At 34.2% G+C, this 20,793-nt stretch overlaps 1 protein-coding gene across 3 annotated transcripts in view; it reads right to left on the minus strand.

Moving 5' to 3' along the window:
- Positions 1-3,742: 3,742 nt before the first annotated feature.
- LOC144969112 (MAGUK p55 subfamily member 2-like) overlaps positions 3,743-20,793 on the minus strand; it is a 20,760-nt gene continuing 3,709 nt past the window's right edge. For all 3 annotated transcript variants that reach the window (XM_078908170.1, XM_078908171.1, XM_078908172.1), the window contains exons 5-15: positions 20,182-20,337; positions 17,422-17,500; positions 16,531-16,679; positions 15,712-15,843; positions 14,913-15,027; positions 14,541-14,600; positions 13,662-13,820; positions 12,751-12,953; positions 11,880-11,996; positions 11,352-11,390; positions 3,743-10,329 (exon numbers count right to left, since the gene is read on the minus strand). In XM_078908170.1, the coding sequence (XP_078764296.1) occupies positions 10,147-10,329; positions 11,352-11,390; positions 11,880-11,996; positions 12,751-12,953; positions 13,662-13,820; positions 14,541-14,600; positions 14,913-15,027; positions 15,712-15,843; positions 16,531-16,679; positions 17,422-17,500; positions 20,182-20,337 (1,392 nt within the window). In that variant the 3' untranslated portion in view covers positions 3,743-10,146. The remainder of the gene's footprint in view (positions 10,330-11,351; positions 11,391-11,879; positions 11,997-12,750; positions 12,954-13,661; positions 13,821-14,540; positions 14,601-14,912; positions 15,028-15,711; positions 15,844-16,530; positions 16,680-17,421; positions 17,501-20,181; positions 20,338-20,793) is intronic.

A 20,793-nucleotide genomic window follows, 5' to 3' on the forward strand; every position in this document is an offset into this window, starting at 1 on the left:
TATGGATGAGATTCATATCACAATGGGCCTGTCCTTGTTGAATGGGAAGAAATAAACTTGTCTTTTCTAGTTTCTGGGTGAGAGGACATTGACTTGACAAGCACATTTCCTATTGACTGAATCTTTTTCTCTTTTCTTCTTTCTGCATTAAAGGCTTATAATTCATCACGGTCCCACTCCAATTGTGGAGAGACTTGAAATTGGAGTTTCTGCCTATGTGTTGGAAACTGTCATTTTAAAAACCTGCCAAACTCCATAGATTTGACATCCCAATCAATGCACTTTTCTATTCTTGATCAGGATCCAGTCTCGTATCTAGGTAGGCTTGATGGTATCAGACTATGCATACCTTTGGGGCCTAAACGGTTAACGTTAATTTTCACCATTTACAAGTCACAAGATAGTCTGTTCCTCAATCGTGAATTGAATCTAGTCCTTGCAATCAAGGAGCTAATGATCTTACACTACTATGATCTCTTGGAATCTGTTTTCTGATCTGGATGATGGGTTCTGACACAACTCTGCCTCTCAATGAGAATGAGTCAGAACTGTGGGCAGCAACCATCACAAGTGCTGCCTATTGTGGGTTGGGATTTAAGTCGTCAATCTTGCTGTTTCTTCTATCCCTCTTTATCTGTTTTACTTTCACACATGCCCTCTCACTGCCCTGAAATGTTGGGCAAGGGTCTTTACCTAAGACTAAGAGAGGAAGCAGTTTTAAGTGATTTTCTTTTCAGAGCTGCCAACTCACATTTTCTTACTGGATACCCCCTGTCCAATGGTTTTAATCAAATAAATCCGGACAGGATTTCTAAGCAATAGGAACAATAGCCATAGGTTATTGTGGTTTATGGCTATGTTGAAAAATGCTTATTGGTTGGTAGCTTTTTTTTTTGGCAGATTGTTTATTTCAAAAAAATTAAAATAAATTATCTTTTGCAATAGATTGGCAGATCGCACAACAAACCTGCTTGTAATATATTGATGAAAATGAGTGTGCAGACCTGCTTACTATGAATTGGAACAATTTGTAGTTTTCAAGGGTACTAGACATTGTAACTAACTACCCTTAGAAATACGCTTCAACACTCGTAACGTCACTTCCCTCATAATGACGCATAGTAACTTAGTAACTGGCTCTAAACTATCGGAACAAAAGGCGGAGAGCCCTTATGAAATATTTCTCGGACGAGCATAAAAGCGTATCCAGATGAAAAAAAAACATTAAAAATTTGATCATGTTTTAACTTTTACACATTCTGATCACAAGACATATGACAAGTTCTAGCCAGCATGAAGAATAAAAAGTACTGATTTTCTTTGGTTAGAACCACAATGGCCGCCATTGCTGCGCGATGTGACATCTGACTATTGAATCCAATTACCAATTTGTGTTTGAATACATTAAAAAATGCTTTAAAATCCTTTTTATACTATCTGGCAACAAATTTATTGAATTAAAAATCTTTATACATTTGTCAATTAGGACCTAAAAATTGGTAGTTCTACGAAGTTTGTAGTTGTAAGCAGGTCTGTGCATGTGTCCTTATTACTTCTACTGCATATATAGAGGAAAAATGGAAGACCAAGGTCAACCTGGAGGAGAGACCTGGTAGTGGTAGAGCTGAAGAGGTCTGGCAGTGGCATCCCACTGTGGGATGAGGACTGAAGAGGAGAAGAGAAGAGAAAGCATTTTATACACTTCAGCTCAAAAAAGGTCGAGGAAACTGTGCCTTGCCATAACGACTTGATAGTGAAAAGGGGGAACAGTCGGGAACAGTGTGGCTCAGCGGTTTGGTTTTTGCTTCATATCCGAAAAATACCTATGTAATACGTAGTTCGAGTTGGAAATACTGGCCAACGACATAAGAGTAAGAGGATGGAAAAATTTTATCGGTGGTCTATACCCACAGTGGGATGACTGAAGAGAAGATAGAGCATATTATACATTTCAGCAGTTTCCTCGGGACTTTTCAGGGTTTAAAAAAATTTCAGCAAAGGGATCCCAGTTGTTTTTAAGGGTTTTACGACACTTGCAATTGCAACACATTAAGGGTTTTACGGCGCTTGCAACACATTTAGGTTATATCAGCGCCAGTAAAAAGGAAGAAAATGGGATAGTAAAAAGTTCTAGAATTACAATTAAATCACCCAAGAAAAAGTAAGACAAAGGGGAACTGAGAACAAATAGGGATCAGATGTAGATTCCAAGAGCATACCACCAATGTACTTAGTTTGAAATCACCGACAAGTCTCATCCAGACACAAGCACAAAATCCAACAAAGAGGAACACACTCAAATGCTTACATTATACATTCAAAATAAAAATAATAATACATAACAGAGATGATTTACAATGGAAAAAAATATCCCAAAACAATAACTATGCATTTGACTGTTTCACTCCCAGCTAGGACTCCGGCCAGAGCCAGGACAAAACAAAGTAATCTCATTCCAAGACAAAGACAGAAAGCATGTTGGAAAACATATATAAGGGGATAGAAGACACAGTATGTACCTCCCTGCCCGCTATGGGAGAAAATGGGATAATAAAAAGTTCTAGAATTACAATTAAAGCATCCAAGAATAAGGCAGACAAAGGGGAATTGGTTCAAATAGGGAACAGATGTAGATTCCAAGAGCACACCATCAGTGTACTTAGTTTGAGATCACTAAATGTTTCATCCAGACATAAGCACAGGTCCCCGCCAAGAGGAATACACTCACTTGTTTACAAATCATACATATGTAAAAGGAAAAATAATACAGTACATAACAGAGAGATGATTTACAAGGGAAAAAAATATCATCTCCCAAAACTAACTATACATTTGAATTTGACTGTTTCCCTCCCAGCCAGGGCCAGGACAAAACCAGGTAATCTCATTCCAAGACAAAGACAGCAAGCAAGTTGGAAAACAGATATAGGGGGATAGAATAAGACAGTATGTGCCTCCCTGCCCACGATGGTAGATCAGGAACCCCACCCAGGCAGGTCTGATAACCCAATTCCTTATGGGCTCATTGTTGGAATAGAAATCTCAAAAGATGACGCAAAATATTGTCCATTACAACAATGTTAAACTAGGTCCATAAGTGGGTTAGGATTTCAGACCTGCATATATGTACCTTACTTACCCGGGTTCCATCTCTTTCCAGAGGTCGGATGTTATGGCCTTCCATCCTTCACGGTCCATTGCAGCCTCGTTACAGTCTGCCATGCGCCGTCCTGTAGCTTCCTTGATGCCATCTGTCCAGGATTTCCTCTGTCTTCATCTGCCTCTTTCCTTCAATTCTTCCCTCCATTATCCTTTTTTCGAGACTATCATGTCTTCGCATATGTCCAAAATATGACAGCTTTTTGTGCTTCCCAGTCAAAAGAAGTTCTTTTTGTTTTTGGCCCATTAGGTCGAGGACTTCGATGTTTGTTTTTCTTGCTGTCCAAGGTATTTTCAGCATTCTCCTGTATGTCCACATCTCAAAAGCTTCAATACGTTGTTCTGTCTGTGCGGTTAGTGTCCACGTTTCACAACCATAAAAGAAAATGGACCACACATAGCATTTGGTGCGTTTTAATGCCCGTTCAGTACCAGTAAAAAAAGTGGCATATATGTACAAGTCGGTTTAAAGTAATAATAATATCCATGCTGCACTGTAGTTACTGCTGGATTACATTTCAATAACAAAAGACAACATAATTACATGGACAAACTTCTATAACAATAACAATGACCATCATAGTTTTTCTATTTGTTTATCATTTTATTTGCATAGGACTGGACAATAATAATATAAGTCAATTTCATAATATGGCAAAGTGTGTATATTGTTCAAAACACAACAACAAAAATGTTATAGGTATTAAAATGCAGTATACCGTATTGTACCCCCCCCCCCCCCCCCCTCCCATTGCTTTTCTTTTTTCCTGGCCACAAATATTTTGTTGTTTTAGTTTAATTTAAAGTTAAGTACTAACGACATTTTAATGCCCGTTGAGTACCAGTAAAAAATTGGCATGGCAGGATAGTCAAAAGATAATAATAGATTATTTAGAGTTTTGATGTGTTTAAAGGGTCTAGAGAAAAAAAAAATAAAATAGCATGGCAGTATAGTCAAAAGATAATAGATAATTTAGTGTTTTGGTGCGTTTGAGGGCTAGAGAAAAAAATAGACATGGAGACTAGTCCAGAGAGAAACCAAAGCTAGATCCAGGAGCAACACTTGCTGACTTGCCTACAATCCCATTTTTTTGGGGACCATCTTGAATTTTCTATTATACTGAAAATGGACACTTTACCCAGTGAGCGTTTTTAAAATATAAATTAATCGCTCAATTTTATTGCATCCTCTCCCTTTTACTGCGGAATTACAGTTGGTGTTTTTATCTTATACAGTCCACTTTACAGACTGTTTTTAAAGCGTGTTTACGTGAAATAAATTTTGCGGGTATATATAGTATTGTGTCAATATTTTAGGCAGAAGAAGAGGAGTGTCCCCAATTTCAATTTGAACCAGTTGGCAGCTCTTCGCTTGGGTCACAGACGCCCAGGACTATGAAAGAGAAAAGGTCACGAAGTTAAACTCAGTAGCAAATTACATGTGAGCCCTGTTTCAGCCAAGTTATGGCAATGTTTCTCGCTACAAATGAGATGATTTTTAACCTTAATAAAACATATTATCGAAAGAGACGAATAAAAAATTAGAAGTTAAAAACCACACAGCCAGATGGGACTACTGACCATATAGGCCTCTATCCTCCCCTGATAGTTCAAGACAAAAAGTCAAGAGAAAGAGCACCCACTGTACCAGGTGAGTTACCATAAGGCATTACACGTCACAAAGTCCTCACAAAATTGTTTGCCTATTTCAAGTAAACACATTTTGCGAAGACCAGACATTATTCATCTTGCATTCAACATTCTATTTAAACGGAAATGACATATGATGGAATGTTAATCTGTTTACTGTAAGTAAGTAATATTTTGGTTATATAAAAATGTAGTAAAAACCTGTACAAATGTTGAAAGTGAAAAGATAATATGAAGCACGGAGTGTCATCAAATGTTTATATTCATATAGCAAAGAACATAAACAAAAATGGAATGTAAATTGTATAAAATTATTAAATTACTGTAAAAATCGAAATATTCACATTATTTTAGGATATTTTGAATCCTCCACACTGTAACGCCATCTACTGACAAATTTATTTTTTTTTCATTTTAGCCAATAAGCTTTTACTTCATATGTCGATAGATTAGAGATAACTCCCAAACTCACAACTTCCATCCGATCCATTATAATACAGTTCTGATACTGAAGATAGATGCAACATTTATGTAGTGTGGTCAAAGAGTCTCAAACTCAAGAGACTCGTAAACAATCTCAAGTTTAAGATTTTTGACACGTTGGTGGTTGTCTGAGTCTTTCAAGATATAAAATAAAAGATTTCAGGCTAAATTGAAAAGAATATGTTTCGTCAGAGTACAGCAAAATATATTAATTTTAAAAAGATACAACTTTGCTGCCAGGAACTTTGACCTTTCAAAAACAATCAATCAAAACACTTTGTAAAGGATTAATGTCTCACACACAAATGATATACATGGCTGCCAGCATTTAAAAACAATGTAACATGAAATACACACCACACACACAAACACCAGTAGGGATTCAAGGGAGCTGAGTTGATGAATTAAAAACTTTTTAAAAGGGGTTACTTTGCCATGGAGACAAATAACGTGTTTAAGGAGGGAGCAATTTATACGTGGCACATGGACGTCCGTTACTAATTACTATGATAAAAGATGCACTACAAACGAAGTCTTTTGGTTTCATCAGAAATTTATATTTACAGTACAACTCATTGCAACAAGAATAAACTGATTTTTAATTTATAATTTATGCACCTTACGTGGTATCACGAAAAGGCAGGATAAAAAAAATGTTCATTAATCCTCATTTGGCTGCATGCTATTATAACCAAGGGTAGTGTAATGATTAACATGGAAAGTAAAACACGCATTGAAAAATTCCCTGCTCTATCAGAGTTTTACTGTATATTACAGAATGTCCTGTTCGTGAAATGACTTTTAAATTAACATCCTCTATAGCCATTATATTCAGTTCATATTGTTCTATAATTGAGTTTAATTCACCACAGTTTAAAAAAAGGGGAAAAAATCAATTAGATATAGGCTCTTCCTCAACGCTCTTAATTAAGCCAAGCACCAAAAAAGCATTCTTGATTTACTTTAATCTGATCATGAATCACATTCTAGTGAACGATACTGAAATTTGTCTCCATAAAATTGATAGTCATCCAAGCAATGAGGTCGACATAGTCAAAATTTACCAGATTTCTGTATTACAACAGACTAAAAATTACCTGGTCCCATATGAAAAGATGGTGCCATATGCAAAATACTTAATGAATGATAAATCAAAACGAACCAGCTGCGAAATTACAGAAAGATCAGATTAAACCTCAGAATTGACCATGATTCGAAAGTCTTTGAGAGTTAATTGTCTCCTTATTAGGCATTTAGGATCATCTTGTGATTCTGTGATGACATTGAAAACCTATGCCAAAGATCGACAACATTCGATTTTATGAGAACAGGTCAGGCAAGATACCTTGTTTAACAAAAACATTAAAAGATATAAGATCTCACTAAACAATCAAATATGAATCAAAGATTTGATGATGTAGAGCTAAAAGTCCTAGTTTTTAAAAAATATTAAAAAATATATATACAGTGCAACCCCTGAATAATGACTTTGTCCTGACCAGGGTTGTCGCGTTATAGCAGGGTCTCCAAGATGGCGGAAAAGGGATAGCGGTTACACTTTGATGTGAAGCGCAGACCACTGATCAAAATTACACATGTTACAACCACGTTAGAAAATTTATTACCTCTGATCTAACGTGTTCTGAGAAAATTTTGGTCTGAAAACTCATCAATTATCCATCGTATGAAATGACCCTCATCTTGTCAAAAACTCTCAAACCTGGGACTTCCTGAATTGTGATTCCAAAATTTTTAAAAATATTTTTTCAGAGCACAGCAGATAAGGGGTGATCAACTTTTTATCACGGCAGTGATGTCAAAGGGATTACAAGCTGAGCCTAAACTTTGATGCGTTGTTTATCTAATTGTTTTGATGGTTATTAGTGACTGATGTCATTCTCCTTCTGTAGGTTATCTGGGTTCGGATTATTATTTACCATAAGGACTTAGTCAGGCATCACATTGGTCGGGGGGGGGGAAATGGAATTTTAAAATCAAGTAATAATTTCAATTGCCAATTATCGCTATATCGATGTTGATAAACCAGGTTTTTAACTAAAACAAATGTCGCCACATTGAGGTTTTTTCACGAACTTCCTTATGCTCTTGGTTCATTGGTGGAACATAAGGCGTCAACAAAGTTCCTCCAGGCATCTCTGTCCTGGGCCAGATAGCTCAGCTCATTCCATGTCTTTCCAGCCTCTTTCATCTCCTCTTCAACTGTCCATCTCCAGGTGCCCAATGGGTCTGCCTCTCTTCCTGTTTCCCGTTGGGAACCATCTTAGTGCTGTGTAAGACATCTGGACTTTTTCATTCGGAGAATGTGACCCAGCCATTTCCATCGTCTGTGCTTGACACAATGTTTTTTATTCTTGTGCACCTGGAGATTCTTCGTTGGTAATATGCTGTTGCCAACCAAGTTTCAGGATTCTGCAGAGGCATCTCCGTTCAAACCCTCGGATGTGACTCTCATAATATATATATATCAAAACCAATTGGGACCAGAGCATCATGTCACTATTCAGGATTTCGTTATCGAGAGGTTGCTCTATATACTAAACATGCTGTCAAAAATGGAAGACATAATAATTTCAACCTAATGAACATGTCCTTATTATCAATAATATCTTTTTAGAAAAAACAAAACCAGTCATTAATAACTGTTTTTGTAAAGTCAATGATACATAAAACTGCAAGAGCCTAAGTATATAAGTGCTACCTATACTGGGAAATGGACTGCTGCCTAAAATTCCTTTCTCAAGACCATGCCTTTTGAGAGTCATTTTGAATTCAAATTCCAGACCTCGTCATATTATATGATCGATAAATGATTAATGATGAGAAAAACATGACAATTTAACATAGCACAGGATGATTATCATAGAAAATTACTTTAAAATTCCAGTTTTCAATTTATCCATTATCACAAGAGTAAAAAGATAAATAAGTCATCTTTATTATTTTCACAAATTTAAGTTAATTTCATATGAAACAACCTTTCTTGAAGTGGGTGTCTTATAAGGCAGTGTCCTAATGTCCCATCCAATTCATATCACAAAGAAACTTTATTATGCTGGTACAGTCTACTCCGGATAATCACAACTCGGTTAATCGCAACTTTCGGTTAATCACAACATTTTCCAAGAAACGGAATTAATTCTATATAAAAGTCACTGGTTAATTGCAACAAACTTCGGTTAATCGCAACAAATTTTCGACCTCAAAAAGTGGCAAATTCAAGAAATCAATCAAACAAAATCTCATGATTAAATCATATCATCGGTGAAACCTTGACAGGTTGAAGAATCCAGGGTGGGAGGGGTTTAATGCCACAGTAGTGTGTCACCACTCTATTAGAGACAAAAGAGGGCGCAGATTTGCAGTATGGGCTTGTGATGTCATCTGTGACCATTGAATAGGAGGCGAGGGGGCTGGGCATAGTCTTGACAACAGGTAGACAATGACAGTTGTAAAGAGAGACTGAGCGATATCCATTGATTTGGGACTGACAATTGTGCATTGTGATCAACAGGTTTGGTAAGAGATTATTGTTTCTCATCACGGCTGATCTCTTTGACTCTGACAAATGTTGAAAACAAAAGAGTGATAGTGAATCCAATCTGAATAAGATGTCGGCTTGCATCAAAGCTGCTTTTGCTTGTCATATGTTTTGCTGCCATATGTTTTTTGTTTCAATCAAATTGCTCAGTCTGTGATGGACTAAGAACAATGTTTACAACAACTGGTTTGAGTTTACCATATTAGTGTAAAATGCTGCAATAGAGAACAGGAAACTCAACTTCGCTAAATTGCAACATTTTTGCTGATCCCAAGGTGTTGCGATTATCCAGAGTGGACTGTATTTACTTGCCACCGGAGTAATAATAGAACAAAACAGAGAAAGAGAAAAGTAACGAGTCGTGGTAGGAAAACAAATAAAGCCATTTTTAGATAAAATCAAAAATTATAATTGGAAGCAAAAGTTCAACCTTGTATAACGGCCAAATGAGAGTTTTGAGAGTTAACTTTGAATGAAAAACAATGATAACAATAACATGGAGGAACATTCTCTTAGCCTTACTCTTACAAATATCACATGTATTTGTATTCCTCATCATAGAATTATCAAGCATGGCATCATTAAGGGAAAGACCAAAATTTTAAACTTAACTACTCATAACCTGGAGTCAGCAAATATAAATATAAGGTTTGATTCATTCCATTAATGAAAGCCTTTCAACTCAATTTACACTACAAAAGAAGTGTTAAAAAAATGGCAGTTGAGGAACATTGACTGGATATTTGAGCAGAGATAAAGAGTTTACAAACTTCTTAATAGGTAACAACTTATTTTTTGGGAAACATAGATACATACATACATACATACATCAACATTCTGTTCACATTGAGTCAAATAATAAATATAATTCGCCAGATGTTGAGATATTCTGGAAAGACTGTGACTAACATAGGAAATCTCCACTTGAAATCCCAAATTATTGGGAAAATCTCGTTAAATCTCTTCACTCAGTACATACAAACCTAATGATGAAAACTACACTTGAAAGCATGTTTATACCTGAATTTTCCCAATCTCATGAACAGTATTTAACAGAAATGAATATGACAAGTTTAAAAAAAAGAACATTTCAATATTCTCTGCGCTAAGCAATCTGTTATTTTATGAAGCCATTTTATTCATTTCTGTTCAATACCTTTTCATCCGCAATCTCTAGAAACTAAGAATTCGCTTAAATCTTGTGAACTAGCATTTTGAACTGTCTAATGGGACTGAATTAACAGTTTATGAATTCCTCTAGCCTAGTATCGCTTTCACACAACTCCCATTGGGTCTCAGTCCCCCAAGTTCCAATCCTTTGGCACCCACTTGTGAGAGTTCTCCATGTTTTGTAAATGTTCCAGGAGAGTCTGGTAAGTGGTGTTGAAGTCGTCATTCACAATCACCTCTTCATACATGCCTTTGTATAGCCTCTCTATCTGCTGGCTCTCTCGCACAATCCTGATGAATCTCTCTTCCTGAAAACACAGATGAAGGATTTAATTTTAACAATTTGTTATCCTTTTTTTTTGCAGTGAAAGTTGAAGGGGAAGGGAGCTCAGTTACTTGAACACCTGCTTATCAAGCAAAGTTGTCCGTAATAATAATGATAATACCAATAATAATAATAATAATAATAATAATAAAATAGTAATAATAATAATAATAATATAAAATAATAATAATAATAATATTAATAATAATAATAATAATAATAATAATAATAATAATATTAATAATAATAATACAGTCCAAGTCCAAGCCAGTTTATTGTGATGGTTCGGTTCCTGACAAATTGTCCAAATTAAGCAATTAAGCGGCGGCCATAAATTTGAGTGACATTTCACATCTTAATGAAAAACAAATGACACTTTAATCTATCTCTAACAATGAGAGACAAATCTAACTGTACAAAACAATTAATGAACATGCCACTGATAATGATTGCATAAGTAAGCAACAGAATAAGAATGCATTGTCTACCCATTCGTCTCATTGAACAAACAAACCAATTGGTGGTGACAGCCTTGAACAAACAATGCGAACACTAATTACCATAGCTCTCTTAATAGTCCCTAGTTTGCTATGTTAATTACCTACTGCACCATTGGTCAGATGACCCATGACCATGAACGTGATGATGGCAGTCAATGACATCTCTGTGATGAACGGTACGACGACTCACCCAGTTGACCGCCCCTTTGGACTAATTTACATTTTATGGACCATCATTTTAAATTATTGAAGACAACGAAAAAGCTCTCTTATGGGGACAGCCATTGTCAAATTTTGTCCCCATTAAGCGTTGGGTGGTCCCATTTAAGCAGCAGGGAATTGGAAAGGGTATGAATTTTTATATCGGAATTTGTCCTTGAAACTCTTTAATTCCATTTTGCGAACATAATTTTTAATTGTTAGATGATGCAGTGGTCTATAAAGAGAAAGCTATGTCTTATATACAAGAGAGGTCATTAGATTTGAGAGCATTTCATCCCCTTACCATAAAGAGATCCTTTGGATTCTGGCCCCTTCTTTCATTCTGAAAAAAAAAAAAAAAAAAATCAAATGACTTTAAGAAATAAATTGTAAAAATAGAAAATGTACGATAAGATGCAAGTGAGAAAAAAGTAATCTTTTCAGTACGATCATTTTTTTTTTCTTTTCTCTTTTGACAATAAATATGTAGATTTTATCACAAGGAAACTTTCAACATCATTTTGCTCTGATGAGATGTAAAAAAAAAAAACATACTCAGAATGTAAATAAATATATCAGACATTAGCAATAGTGCAGCACCACAAAGCAAGCTACGGGGGCAATGTTTCTTACTGACGTAAATGCCCCTGCTCCCCCCCCCTCCCCCTCCACAAAAAGCACCAAAAAACCCCCCAAAAAACCAAAAACCCAAGATGCATACAGTTACACCCTGACCACATCCTCCTTGTATTGGTACGATGCCTCAACTACTTCCCCGTCTTACTCCTGGCTACCCACTTTAACTCAACAATCTGGTAGATCAGCCACTTACATTGTTGTTAGTCATCCTCTTCCCCTTCCTTTCCATCACCTTCAGTGCTTCCACACTTGGGGCTGCGATAAACACAACGAATGGACGAAACTCAGGGGACATTAGGAACTTGAGAGACTGATTGGATAAAATCAAATCACATGTTGCTTTATAACATAAATAAGAACATTATAATTCAGGTAAATGAAAGAAAAGGTAAGTTCAAACACGAAAAGACTATACACATAATGGAACACTAAATATTTTTTACATGTCTGTTTCTTTAATTAATAGATCTGCATCAATATGTCTGTAAATTATCCAATACAAATTTGACTAAAAATCTAGTATTATTACTTCTTAACTTCTCACAACTTAAGCAGCTTTTGTGTATAAACAGATTCTTTTGTTTGTATTTAAAAATGCTTTTTTTTAAATGTATGATTGACATACCACTAAGATTGATATATATCAATTGAGATATATATCAGGGATAAATATATAAATATAATCTAAATGTCGCAGCACCAATTCAACAATAGAGGGCATCTAATTTTATATCATCATATTAAGTTTAAGACTGAGTGATATCAAAAGGCCTAGAAAACAATATGAAATAGGTGGACAGTTGACTAAAATAAACTGAAATGTTTTCTTATTATAAGGAATTTATTTAAAGAGGCAGCTATGGTTTAAAATTTGGTGTTTCAGAAATAATGGAAGAATAAAACAAGAATGGAAGTATAAAACAAGAATAAAAAGTATAACTCGAAGCTGCGTAATATTGAAATCAACATCATTGAAAATATTTCTCTGAGGTCATTCAGTCTATAAAGATTTTGGCCCACAGATAAGTAATCTATGACTCATTTCCGGACAATAAAATTCTTACCCTTGCAGAAATATCCAGAATGCACATTTTCCCAGTTCTGATGACATCCCGAATGGTTGATATTCGTGTTCCAAAAAGATGGCCGCCAAATTCACCCTGATCAATGTACAAGTTCTTTTTTATATTGGCCTCCATCTCGGATGGATTCACAAAAAAATAACCCTTGCCATCTTCCTCTTTTGGTTCTTTAGGCCGGGAAGTATCTGCAAAGTAATTCAAAAGTTGTTATTACCATTACCATATATAATAACAAGTGTAAATTAGGGGAAAATAATCAATATCAAAAACAAGCAGTGCTATAATTTTTGATCAATTTGGGTCACAAAATATCTATTATATGACAGCTTAAAAAATAATCCAATGACTTCTAAAACTTATCTCTAAATAATTGGAGAAGAAATAATGGTAGACATCTAAATCAAGTTTTGTAAAGAAAATCTTACTATAATCATGAGAACTCCCATAAAATTGTTTTGAAAAAAAAAAAACCCCAATTAATTAGAGCAGACAGAAAAAGGGTAAAGAAACAAAAACAAAATAAAACAAAACAAACAAATGAATGAATGAGAAGAAATCTCATGAAACATAAAATAAGCAAATAGATCTCTAAATCTTATTTCAAATATCAATCTCAACTGTTAAACTTTTACTCAATCTTCATAATATACCACAGGTTTGATTCCATTATTTTGTAGTGTCACCTCATAGAACATATTTAACCTAATTTACATTTTAAAAAATAATTCCGTATTCTCATCTCTTGAATGTTGTTGATAAAAAGATAAGAGTATTGTTTTTAATTTTAAAAAATGATATATATTGCATGCCGTGTATATTGTGCGCCTAGAGTTATATTGTATGGGGCAGGCGCTATATAAATAAATTACATTATTATTATTATTATTACTCACCAGGTATGGCAGCAGCATATTTCTCTGGGAATTGTCGGATGAGTCGTTCCTTCAAGGACCTCTTCCCTACACTGTTTGCTCCAATTAGAATGAGAGTACATCGATTTGTTACAGAACGCTCCACCTCTTCATAAACCCTGATGTCACATCCATCAAAATCTGGGAACAATTTATTTAGAAAACTTTAGAAAAAAACAAAACAAAAACAAAAACAAAGTGTGATGTGTGTGCTTTACTATCTGAGCTATTGGGACCCTTTGTATAAAAGCTTTTATAAATTCCCTAGATAGAAAGTCAAAGTTTTAGGAAATGAAATTTATATCAACCATGGCACAGTGGTATGGCTTTAAACTTCATACCCAAATGGTGTAGAGTTTAATTCCCCATCCTCGCTGTATGACCTTGAACAAGTAACCTTATTTTTAATCACTGTCCAACGCTGCACTGAATCTAACACCTGGATTATTTGAGTTTTCCTTTAAAAAACAGTCCCTAAAGAAGAAGAAAAATCCCTTGGAGACGAATAAAGGAAATTATATTTTTATAAAACCTTCATTGGAGGATAGAAAAAATAATAATAGTAAAATAGAAAACACACCTCCCCCCCCCCCCCCCCCCCCCAATATCCCAAACAAACACACAAAAAACTAACACACCCTGATAAAACAGTTGTATTTATAAAGATGCATTCAAATCAAGATCATATATTATCATACATATCAAGTGTTTGTGAGTGTATATATATATATAGGTGTATGTGTTAATTTAATATTTATTATTGCTATGGTAAAGCACTGTTGAACATTGTAAATGGATAATGGCGGTTTATAAATCTTCCATTACATTACATTACATATAAATGCGGAGCTGGGCTCTTACCATTTGTATCTGATGCATTGTATCGAATCTTTTTCTTTTTCTTTGTCTTTAATCCACATACTGGAAAATATAAAATATAAATAATCGATATGAACAATAAACATTTATATGCAATGATTTCATAGGATAGAAGACGCAAGACATAGGCAGTTGAAGACGCCACCGAGCTGATGTTTCCTGGCCCAAAGTAGGGAATTTCACCCACCACTCAGTTTGAATGAGTTTTCCTTTTCTGCCTAGGAAAATGAATATCAGGAAATTTTAAGCTTCAATAAATAACAGAATACAAATGATTATTGAGGTCTGGGTTTCCCTTTTTTGAGCCTTTTCTATATAGCATATATTATCATAACACAAATGCTGAGTACTTACACAGGTTGGTTCTGGTTTTGGTGAGTTCTGGCATAACGTAAGCTTGTCTTTTCTCCTGGAGGGTTCTGGAAGGAATGAGACCAACTGGACCATTTGGCAAATCTGCTAGTTTTGCCTGAAAAATACATTACGAATATTGCCTTAAAAAATGCTATTATCATTAATACTAGTAAAAGAAACTAATTGTCATTTTTATTATTATTATTATTATTATTATTATTATTATTATTATTATTCTCATTATTATTAGTATCATCATCATCATCATTATTATTATTATTATTATCATTATTATTAGTATCATCATCATCATCATTATTATTATTACTATCATCATCATCATTATTATATTATTATTATTATTATTATTATTATTATTATTATTATAAATTATTATTATTATATTATTATTATTATTATATTTATTATTATTATTATTATTATTATTATTATTTATTATTATTATTATATTAGTATTATTATTATTATTATTATTATTATTCTCATCATCACAGTCATTTTTATTATAATTACTTTCCTTGTATTATCACTGCTATTATCATAAAAATATACAAAATGAATTGTTCTGTTTTTTTAACCCTCATAATATATTCCTTGACCTGTACAATAATTATATATTGGCCACAATGAATGAGAGGAGGTAGATCCTATCAAGATGAAATAGTATGAGAAGGAAGTTTCATTAGAGAAACGAAAAAAAAAAAGTTACTGAAAGTGAAATAAATGAAATGTATGGATTGACATGTTCTTAATCCACGGCATTCATCTTGCTTCTCACCTGCCACCAGTTCTCGTCATTGTGGTCTACAATAGCCAAAACGTCTCCCTCACGGAATGGCAGGCCAGCCTTCTTACATGGAATCAATCTGTCCACCATTGGGTCATAATTGATGCATGCTTTCACATAGATCTGTGGGATATACAAATGTTGATCAAAAACAAACCCATAACAGAATCATTGCTTTCTGACGTAAAAATATGCTTATACCAAAAAAGAGTAAAAAATGAACATCATTTATTTTTTCCGGTATTATACTTTTCATACTCTTATTAATGGTCCTCCAAATTTACCATAAGAATTCCCAAACAATTTAATATTATAAAATGAATAAACTGCTGAAATAGAAAATGACAGGATGTAAGAGAATGTAAACAGAATAACTTGATAGCCGTCTCTTTAATGTGTTTGTGCTAAACTTCCACGGAAGGCAACCTGAATGATGGAAACACTTTACAATAAGCATTGGGTTTGAGTACAGATGGTCCTTATTGTAAGTCAAGTCTCTGTACGTTTTTATTGCTCTAAAGACTACAATAATATGAGTATAAAGAAAATAAACTAATCAGGGAGGAGTTGAAGATCTTTCTGGGAAGGGGATTGAATGAAAGGCTGATAAAAAAGAGAATGAACTCATTAAAATCTCCCGAGAAAATTTCCCTGTGAACTGCATGTGAACATTACATCATGACTGCATATTTTGTCACAATTAGCAAATGGAAAAATCATATTTCTCAAGGAAAGAATGAAAAGTGTTGAATTTCTGTTATATTTTAGTCACCCCTAATCCCCTTTTAATATCACAAAAAAATTACTCACAATGTCAGACAATTGATTGTCTGATGCGGATGGTACAATTTTAATGGTCACTGTGTCCTCTGCATCCCTCAATACGATCATCAAATCCTCTGGTACAAAAACTGTCACTCCATTCACTGCTTTAACAATATCTCCAACACGTAATAAGGCTGAAAAAAAAATACAACACGAAGCAATGAAAAACAACAGATAAATATAATAATAAATAAATAAATAATAAATTCCCTTTCCTCATCCCTAAGACGAAATTTTTCTTTAGGATCTATTCCAAGGGAAGACTGGAATAACCCAGGCAGCGCTGCAATGTGAGCTAAGGCTAAGTGACTGGCTCAAGGCCACACAGTGTGATGGGTAGTCGAACTCAGTACCTTTCAAATACGAAGCAAAGACCATACCACTGAGTCATGCTGTCCCACGAATGTTATAAAAGATAATAGTCTTATAGAGGTGAAATAATTCATTCCGCTATGTAACTTATAACATTAAAATTTAAAGAGCACCAAACTAATTCTGCATGTTGTTTCCAAACTCCCACTTTATTTTATATTGTTGATGATGTTGCTGGCAAAGTTTTAGTGTCACAGTGTGCAAATTCTACGTTCTCTATTAAAACTGGATTTGTATTATTAGTCTTGAAAAACAAAGAGATTTTCTCAAAATAAAAATAAACACCTTAAGTCAACAATTCACAGATGTCAGTTCATTCCAGTCTACTGTTATCTATTACTGTACAGATTTGTATGCAATTTTGTAGACGATTTTTCAATTCCATTTGAAACAAAGATACACAAGGTCTTCCCCACTTATTTATGAATTGTGCGACTACCACAGTAATTTATTGAATTTCTTCTTACAGAAAATTTGATTATAGTTTTCAACCACAATACTTACACTGCTTTGATGCCAAACTGTCTTGTAAAATACGCGCAATCACCAGGTCATTGTGATCATCAAGTCGAACCGTTATCCCCTGAAAGTGGAATTGAATTCAAGTTAGAAGATAATATATGAAATAGTCGCATATTTAGGATCAAATCTGTTATCCCCTGAAAGTGGAATTGAATTCAAGTTAGAAGATAATATATGAAATAGTCGCATATTTAGGATCAAATCTGTTATCCCCTGAAAGTGGAATTGAATTCAAGTTAGAAGATAATATATGAAATAGTCGCATATTTAGGATCAAATCTGTTATCCCCTGAAAGTGGAATTGAATTAAGTTAGAAGATAATATATGAAATAGTCGCATATTTAGGATCAAATCTGTTATCCCCTGAAAGTGGAATTGAATTCAAGTTAGAAGATAATATATGAAATAGTCGCATATTTAGGATCAAATCTGTTATCCCCTGAAAGTGGAATTGAATTCAAGTTAGAAGATAATATATGAAATAGTCGCATATTTAGGATCAAAACTGTTATCCCCTGAAAGTGGAATTGAATTCAAGTTAGAAGATAATATATGAAATAGTCGCATATTTAGGATCAAATCTGTTATCCCCTGAAAGTGGAATTGAATTCAAGTTAGAAGATAATATATGAAATAGTCGCATATTTAGGATCAAATCTGTTATCCCCTGAAAGTGGAATTGAATTCAAGTTAGAAGATAATATATGAAATAGTCGCATATTTAGGATCAAATCTGTTATCCCCTGAAAGTGGAATTGAATTCAAGTTAGAAGATAATATATGAAATAGTCGCATATTTAGGATCAAATCTGTTATCCCCTGAAAGTGAATTGAATTCAAGTTAGAAGATAATATATGAAATAGTCGCATATTTAGGATCAAATCTGTTATCCCCTGAAAGTGGAATTGAATTCAAGTTAGAAGATAATATATGAAATAGTCGCATATTTAGGATCAAATCTGTTATCCTCTGAAAGTGGAATTGAATTCAAGTTAGAAGATAATATAGGAAATAGTCGCATATTTAGGATCAAATCTGTTATCCCCTGAAAGTGGAATTGAATTCAAGTTAGAAGATAATATATGAAATAGTCGCATATTTAGGATCAAATCTGTTATCCTCTGAAAGTGGAATTGAATTCAAGTTAGAAGATATATGAAATAGTCGCATATTTAGGATCAAATCTGTTATCCTCTGAAAGTGGAATTGAATTCAAGTTAGAAGATAATATATGAAATAGTCGCATATTTAGGATCAAATCTGTTATCCCCTGAAAGTGGAATTGAATTCAAGTTAGAAGATAATATATGAAATAGTCGCATATTTAGGATCAAATCTGTAAATTGTGATGGATTGTGTTTTAGTTTGAAGACTGACATAAAGCAGAGTCTACATCTAGAGATCCTGAGAGCCTTGCACTTGAACACAAAATTTCAGTCCAAGTACAGTTGAGATATTTTCTGCTCGGCTTGTCTGCCGGATCTGATGGGGAGTAAATGTGATAGACTAGCATCCTATCTAAAGGCAGGCAAGCAAATTGTTGCTATCTATTTAACATTACAGAAACTGGGTTAAACTTTGAAAAACTTCTTTCTACTTTTAGGTGGTGTGTGAACTTGCAAGAGAAATTCAGTATTCGATATACTATATATATATTTATTTCTAATGTTGTACTGCACATCAGTAAAAACACTCTATTTTTGTACATGTGACATACATTAAAGTTAAAGTTGAAATAATAGGTGACATTTTCTAGTTGTGAAATTAAATGATTTTGAGAATTCTATATTATATATTACGACCTGAAAAATATCTTAAACAACATGAATTATTCTTTTCTGGTAATTGAAAATGAAAAAGTTTATTTTACGGACAAAGCTAATAAGAACCTAGGAGTATTTTTTGACTCCATGTTCACCATGAGGCATCACGACAGCTTATGTAAAATTTTGTACGTTGAAATTAGAAGAATTGGACAACTTTCTAGATTTTTAGATCAAAACTCATTCAAACACTGGTTTCATCCTTTATCTTTTCTAGGATTGATTATTACAATGCTTTAATGTATAAAATTTCCAACTATCTACTAAACAGGCTCCACCACATACAGAATCACGCTGCCAAAATAATTATGAAAAAGAGGAAGAAAGATTACGTTACACGGCTGTTTTGGAGACTACACTGGTTGCCTGTCGAGCAGAGAGTTATTTATAAAATTGTAGTTATGCGTTTTAAATGTTTTAACCAAACGACACCATCCTATTTATTAGATCTTTTGTGTCGTTATGATCCTCCTCGATCCCTAAGATCCAGTAATCAACTAATTCTTCGTGTAGCTAAAAAAGGCTCGAAAACATTTTCTAGTAGGGCATTTTCTCATGCTGTCCCAAATGTAAGGAATTCACTCCCATTAGATGTTAGAAGTAGAGTATTTTCGTCTGAAATGACATTCAAAAAGTGCCTTAAAAGACACCTGATGAATTCTTCTTTGTCTTAATGTTATGACTGGAACTGTGTGCACATGATTAGTTCATAAATTCTGAGAAGTGTAATTGTTATATGTAGCGTTTATGATTTCCCCTCCTGTCAATGTGCGCCTCGAGCTGTTGCAACATGGGATTGGTGCTATATAAATACACTATATTATTATTATTACTATAATTATCCTATTGTAGTCCTGAAAATGCAAATATTGGTGATTGTATAATTTTATGATTATTTGGCTGTTATCAAAACTCACCAATGGTTGCTTCCCGTTTTTCCTAAGTGTTACAAATCTGTGAGTCTCGGCAGCTTCTTCAAAGGCAGCAGGCGTTGGTTCAGATAACTCTAGCGTGTTAAGGAAGACATCGTCATAGACTTTGGATGCCACATCATCATGTGTCTCTATGAATGCCTGAATCAAAAATATAAAAGGTATTCCATTCAAATAAAGAAACAAGATTATAATAAAGGGCATCATGGGTCTCTATGAATACCTGAATCAAAGATAAATAAGGTATTCCATTCAAATAAAGAAACAAGATTATAATAAAGGGCATCAGTATTGTAAATGTAGTAGGATAGTTTTATCCCTGTTTGGGGGTGAGGGTCTTCCCCGGGTTCTCTTCCCATCTGCTGTCCTGCGGGGAAGACCCAAAGAAACCTGGTGAAGGACCATGGAGAAAGAATTAAAGGAAGCAGGCCTGTCCTGGAATATATAGCCACCGCAAAATCAGCCGATCGTAAAAAATGGAGATGTCTGGTGGATGCTCTATGTGCCTCAAGGCCCGAAGAGGATTAAGTAAGTAAGTTGGGGGTGGGGGAGGTGAGATGGCATTTATGAAGTCGGTTTTGCTTAAACCATGTAGAT

This window comes from Berghia stephanieae, chromosome 3 (genome assembly GCF_034508935.2).
Source record: "Berghia stephanieae isolate SIO BIC M18660-M18661 chromosome 3, UCSD_Bste_1.3, whole genome shotgun sequence".
Taxonomy (NCBI): Eukaryota; Metazoa; Mollusca; class Gastropoda; order Nudibranchia; family Aeolidiidae; genus Berghia; species Berghia stephanieae.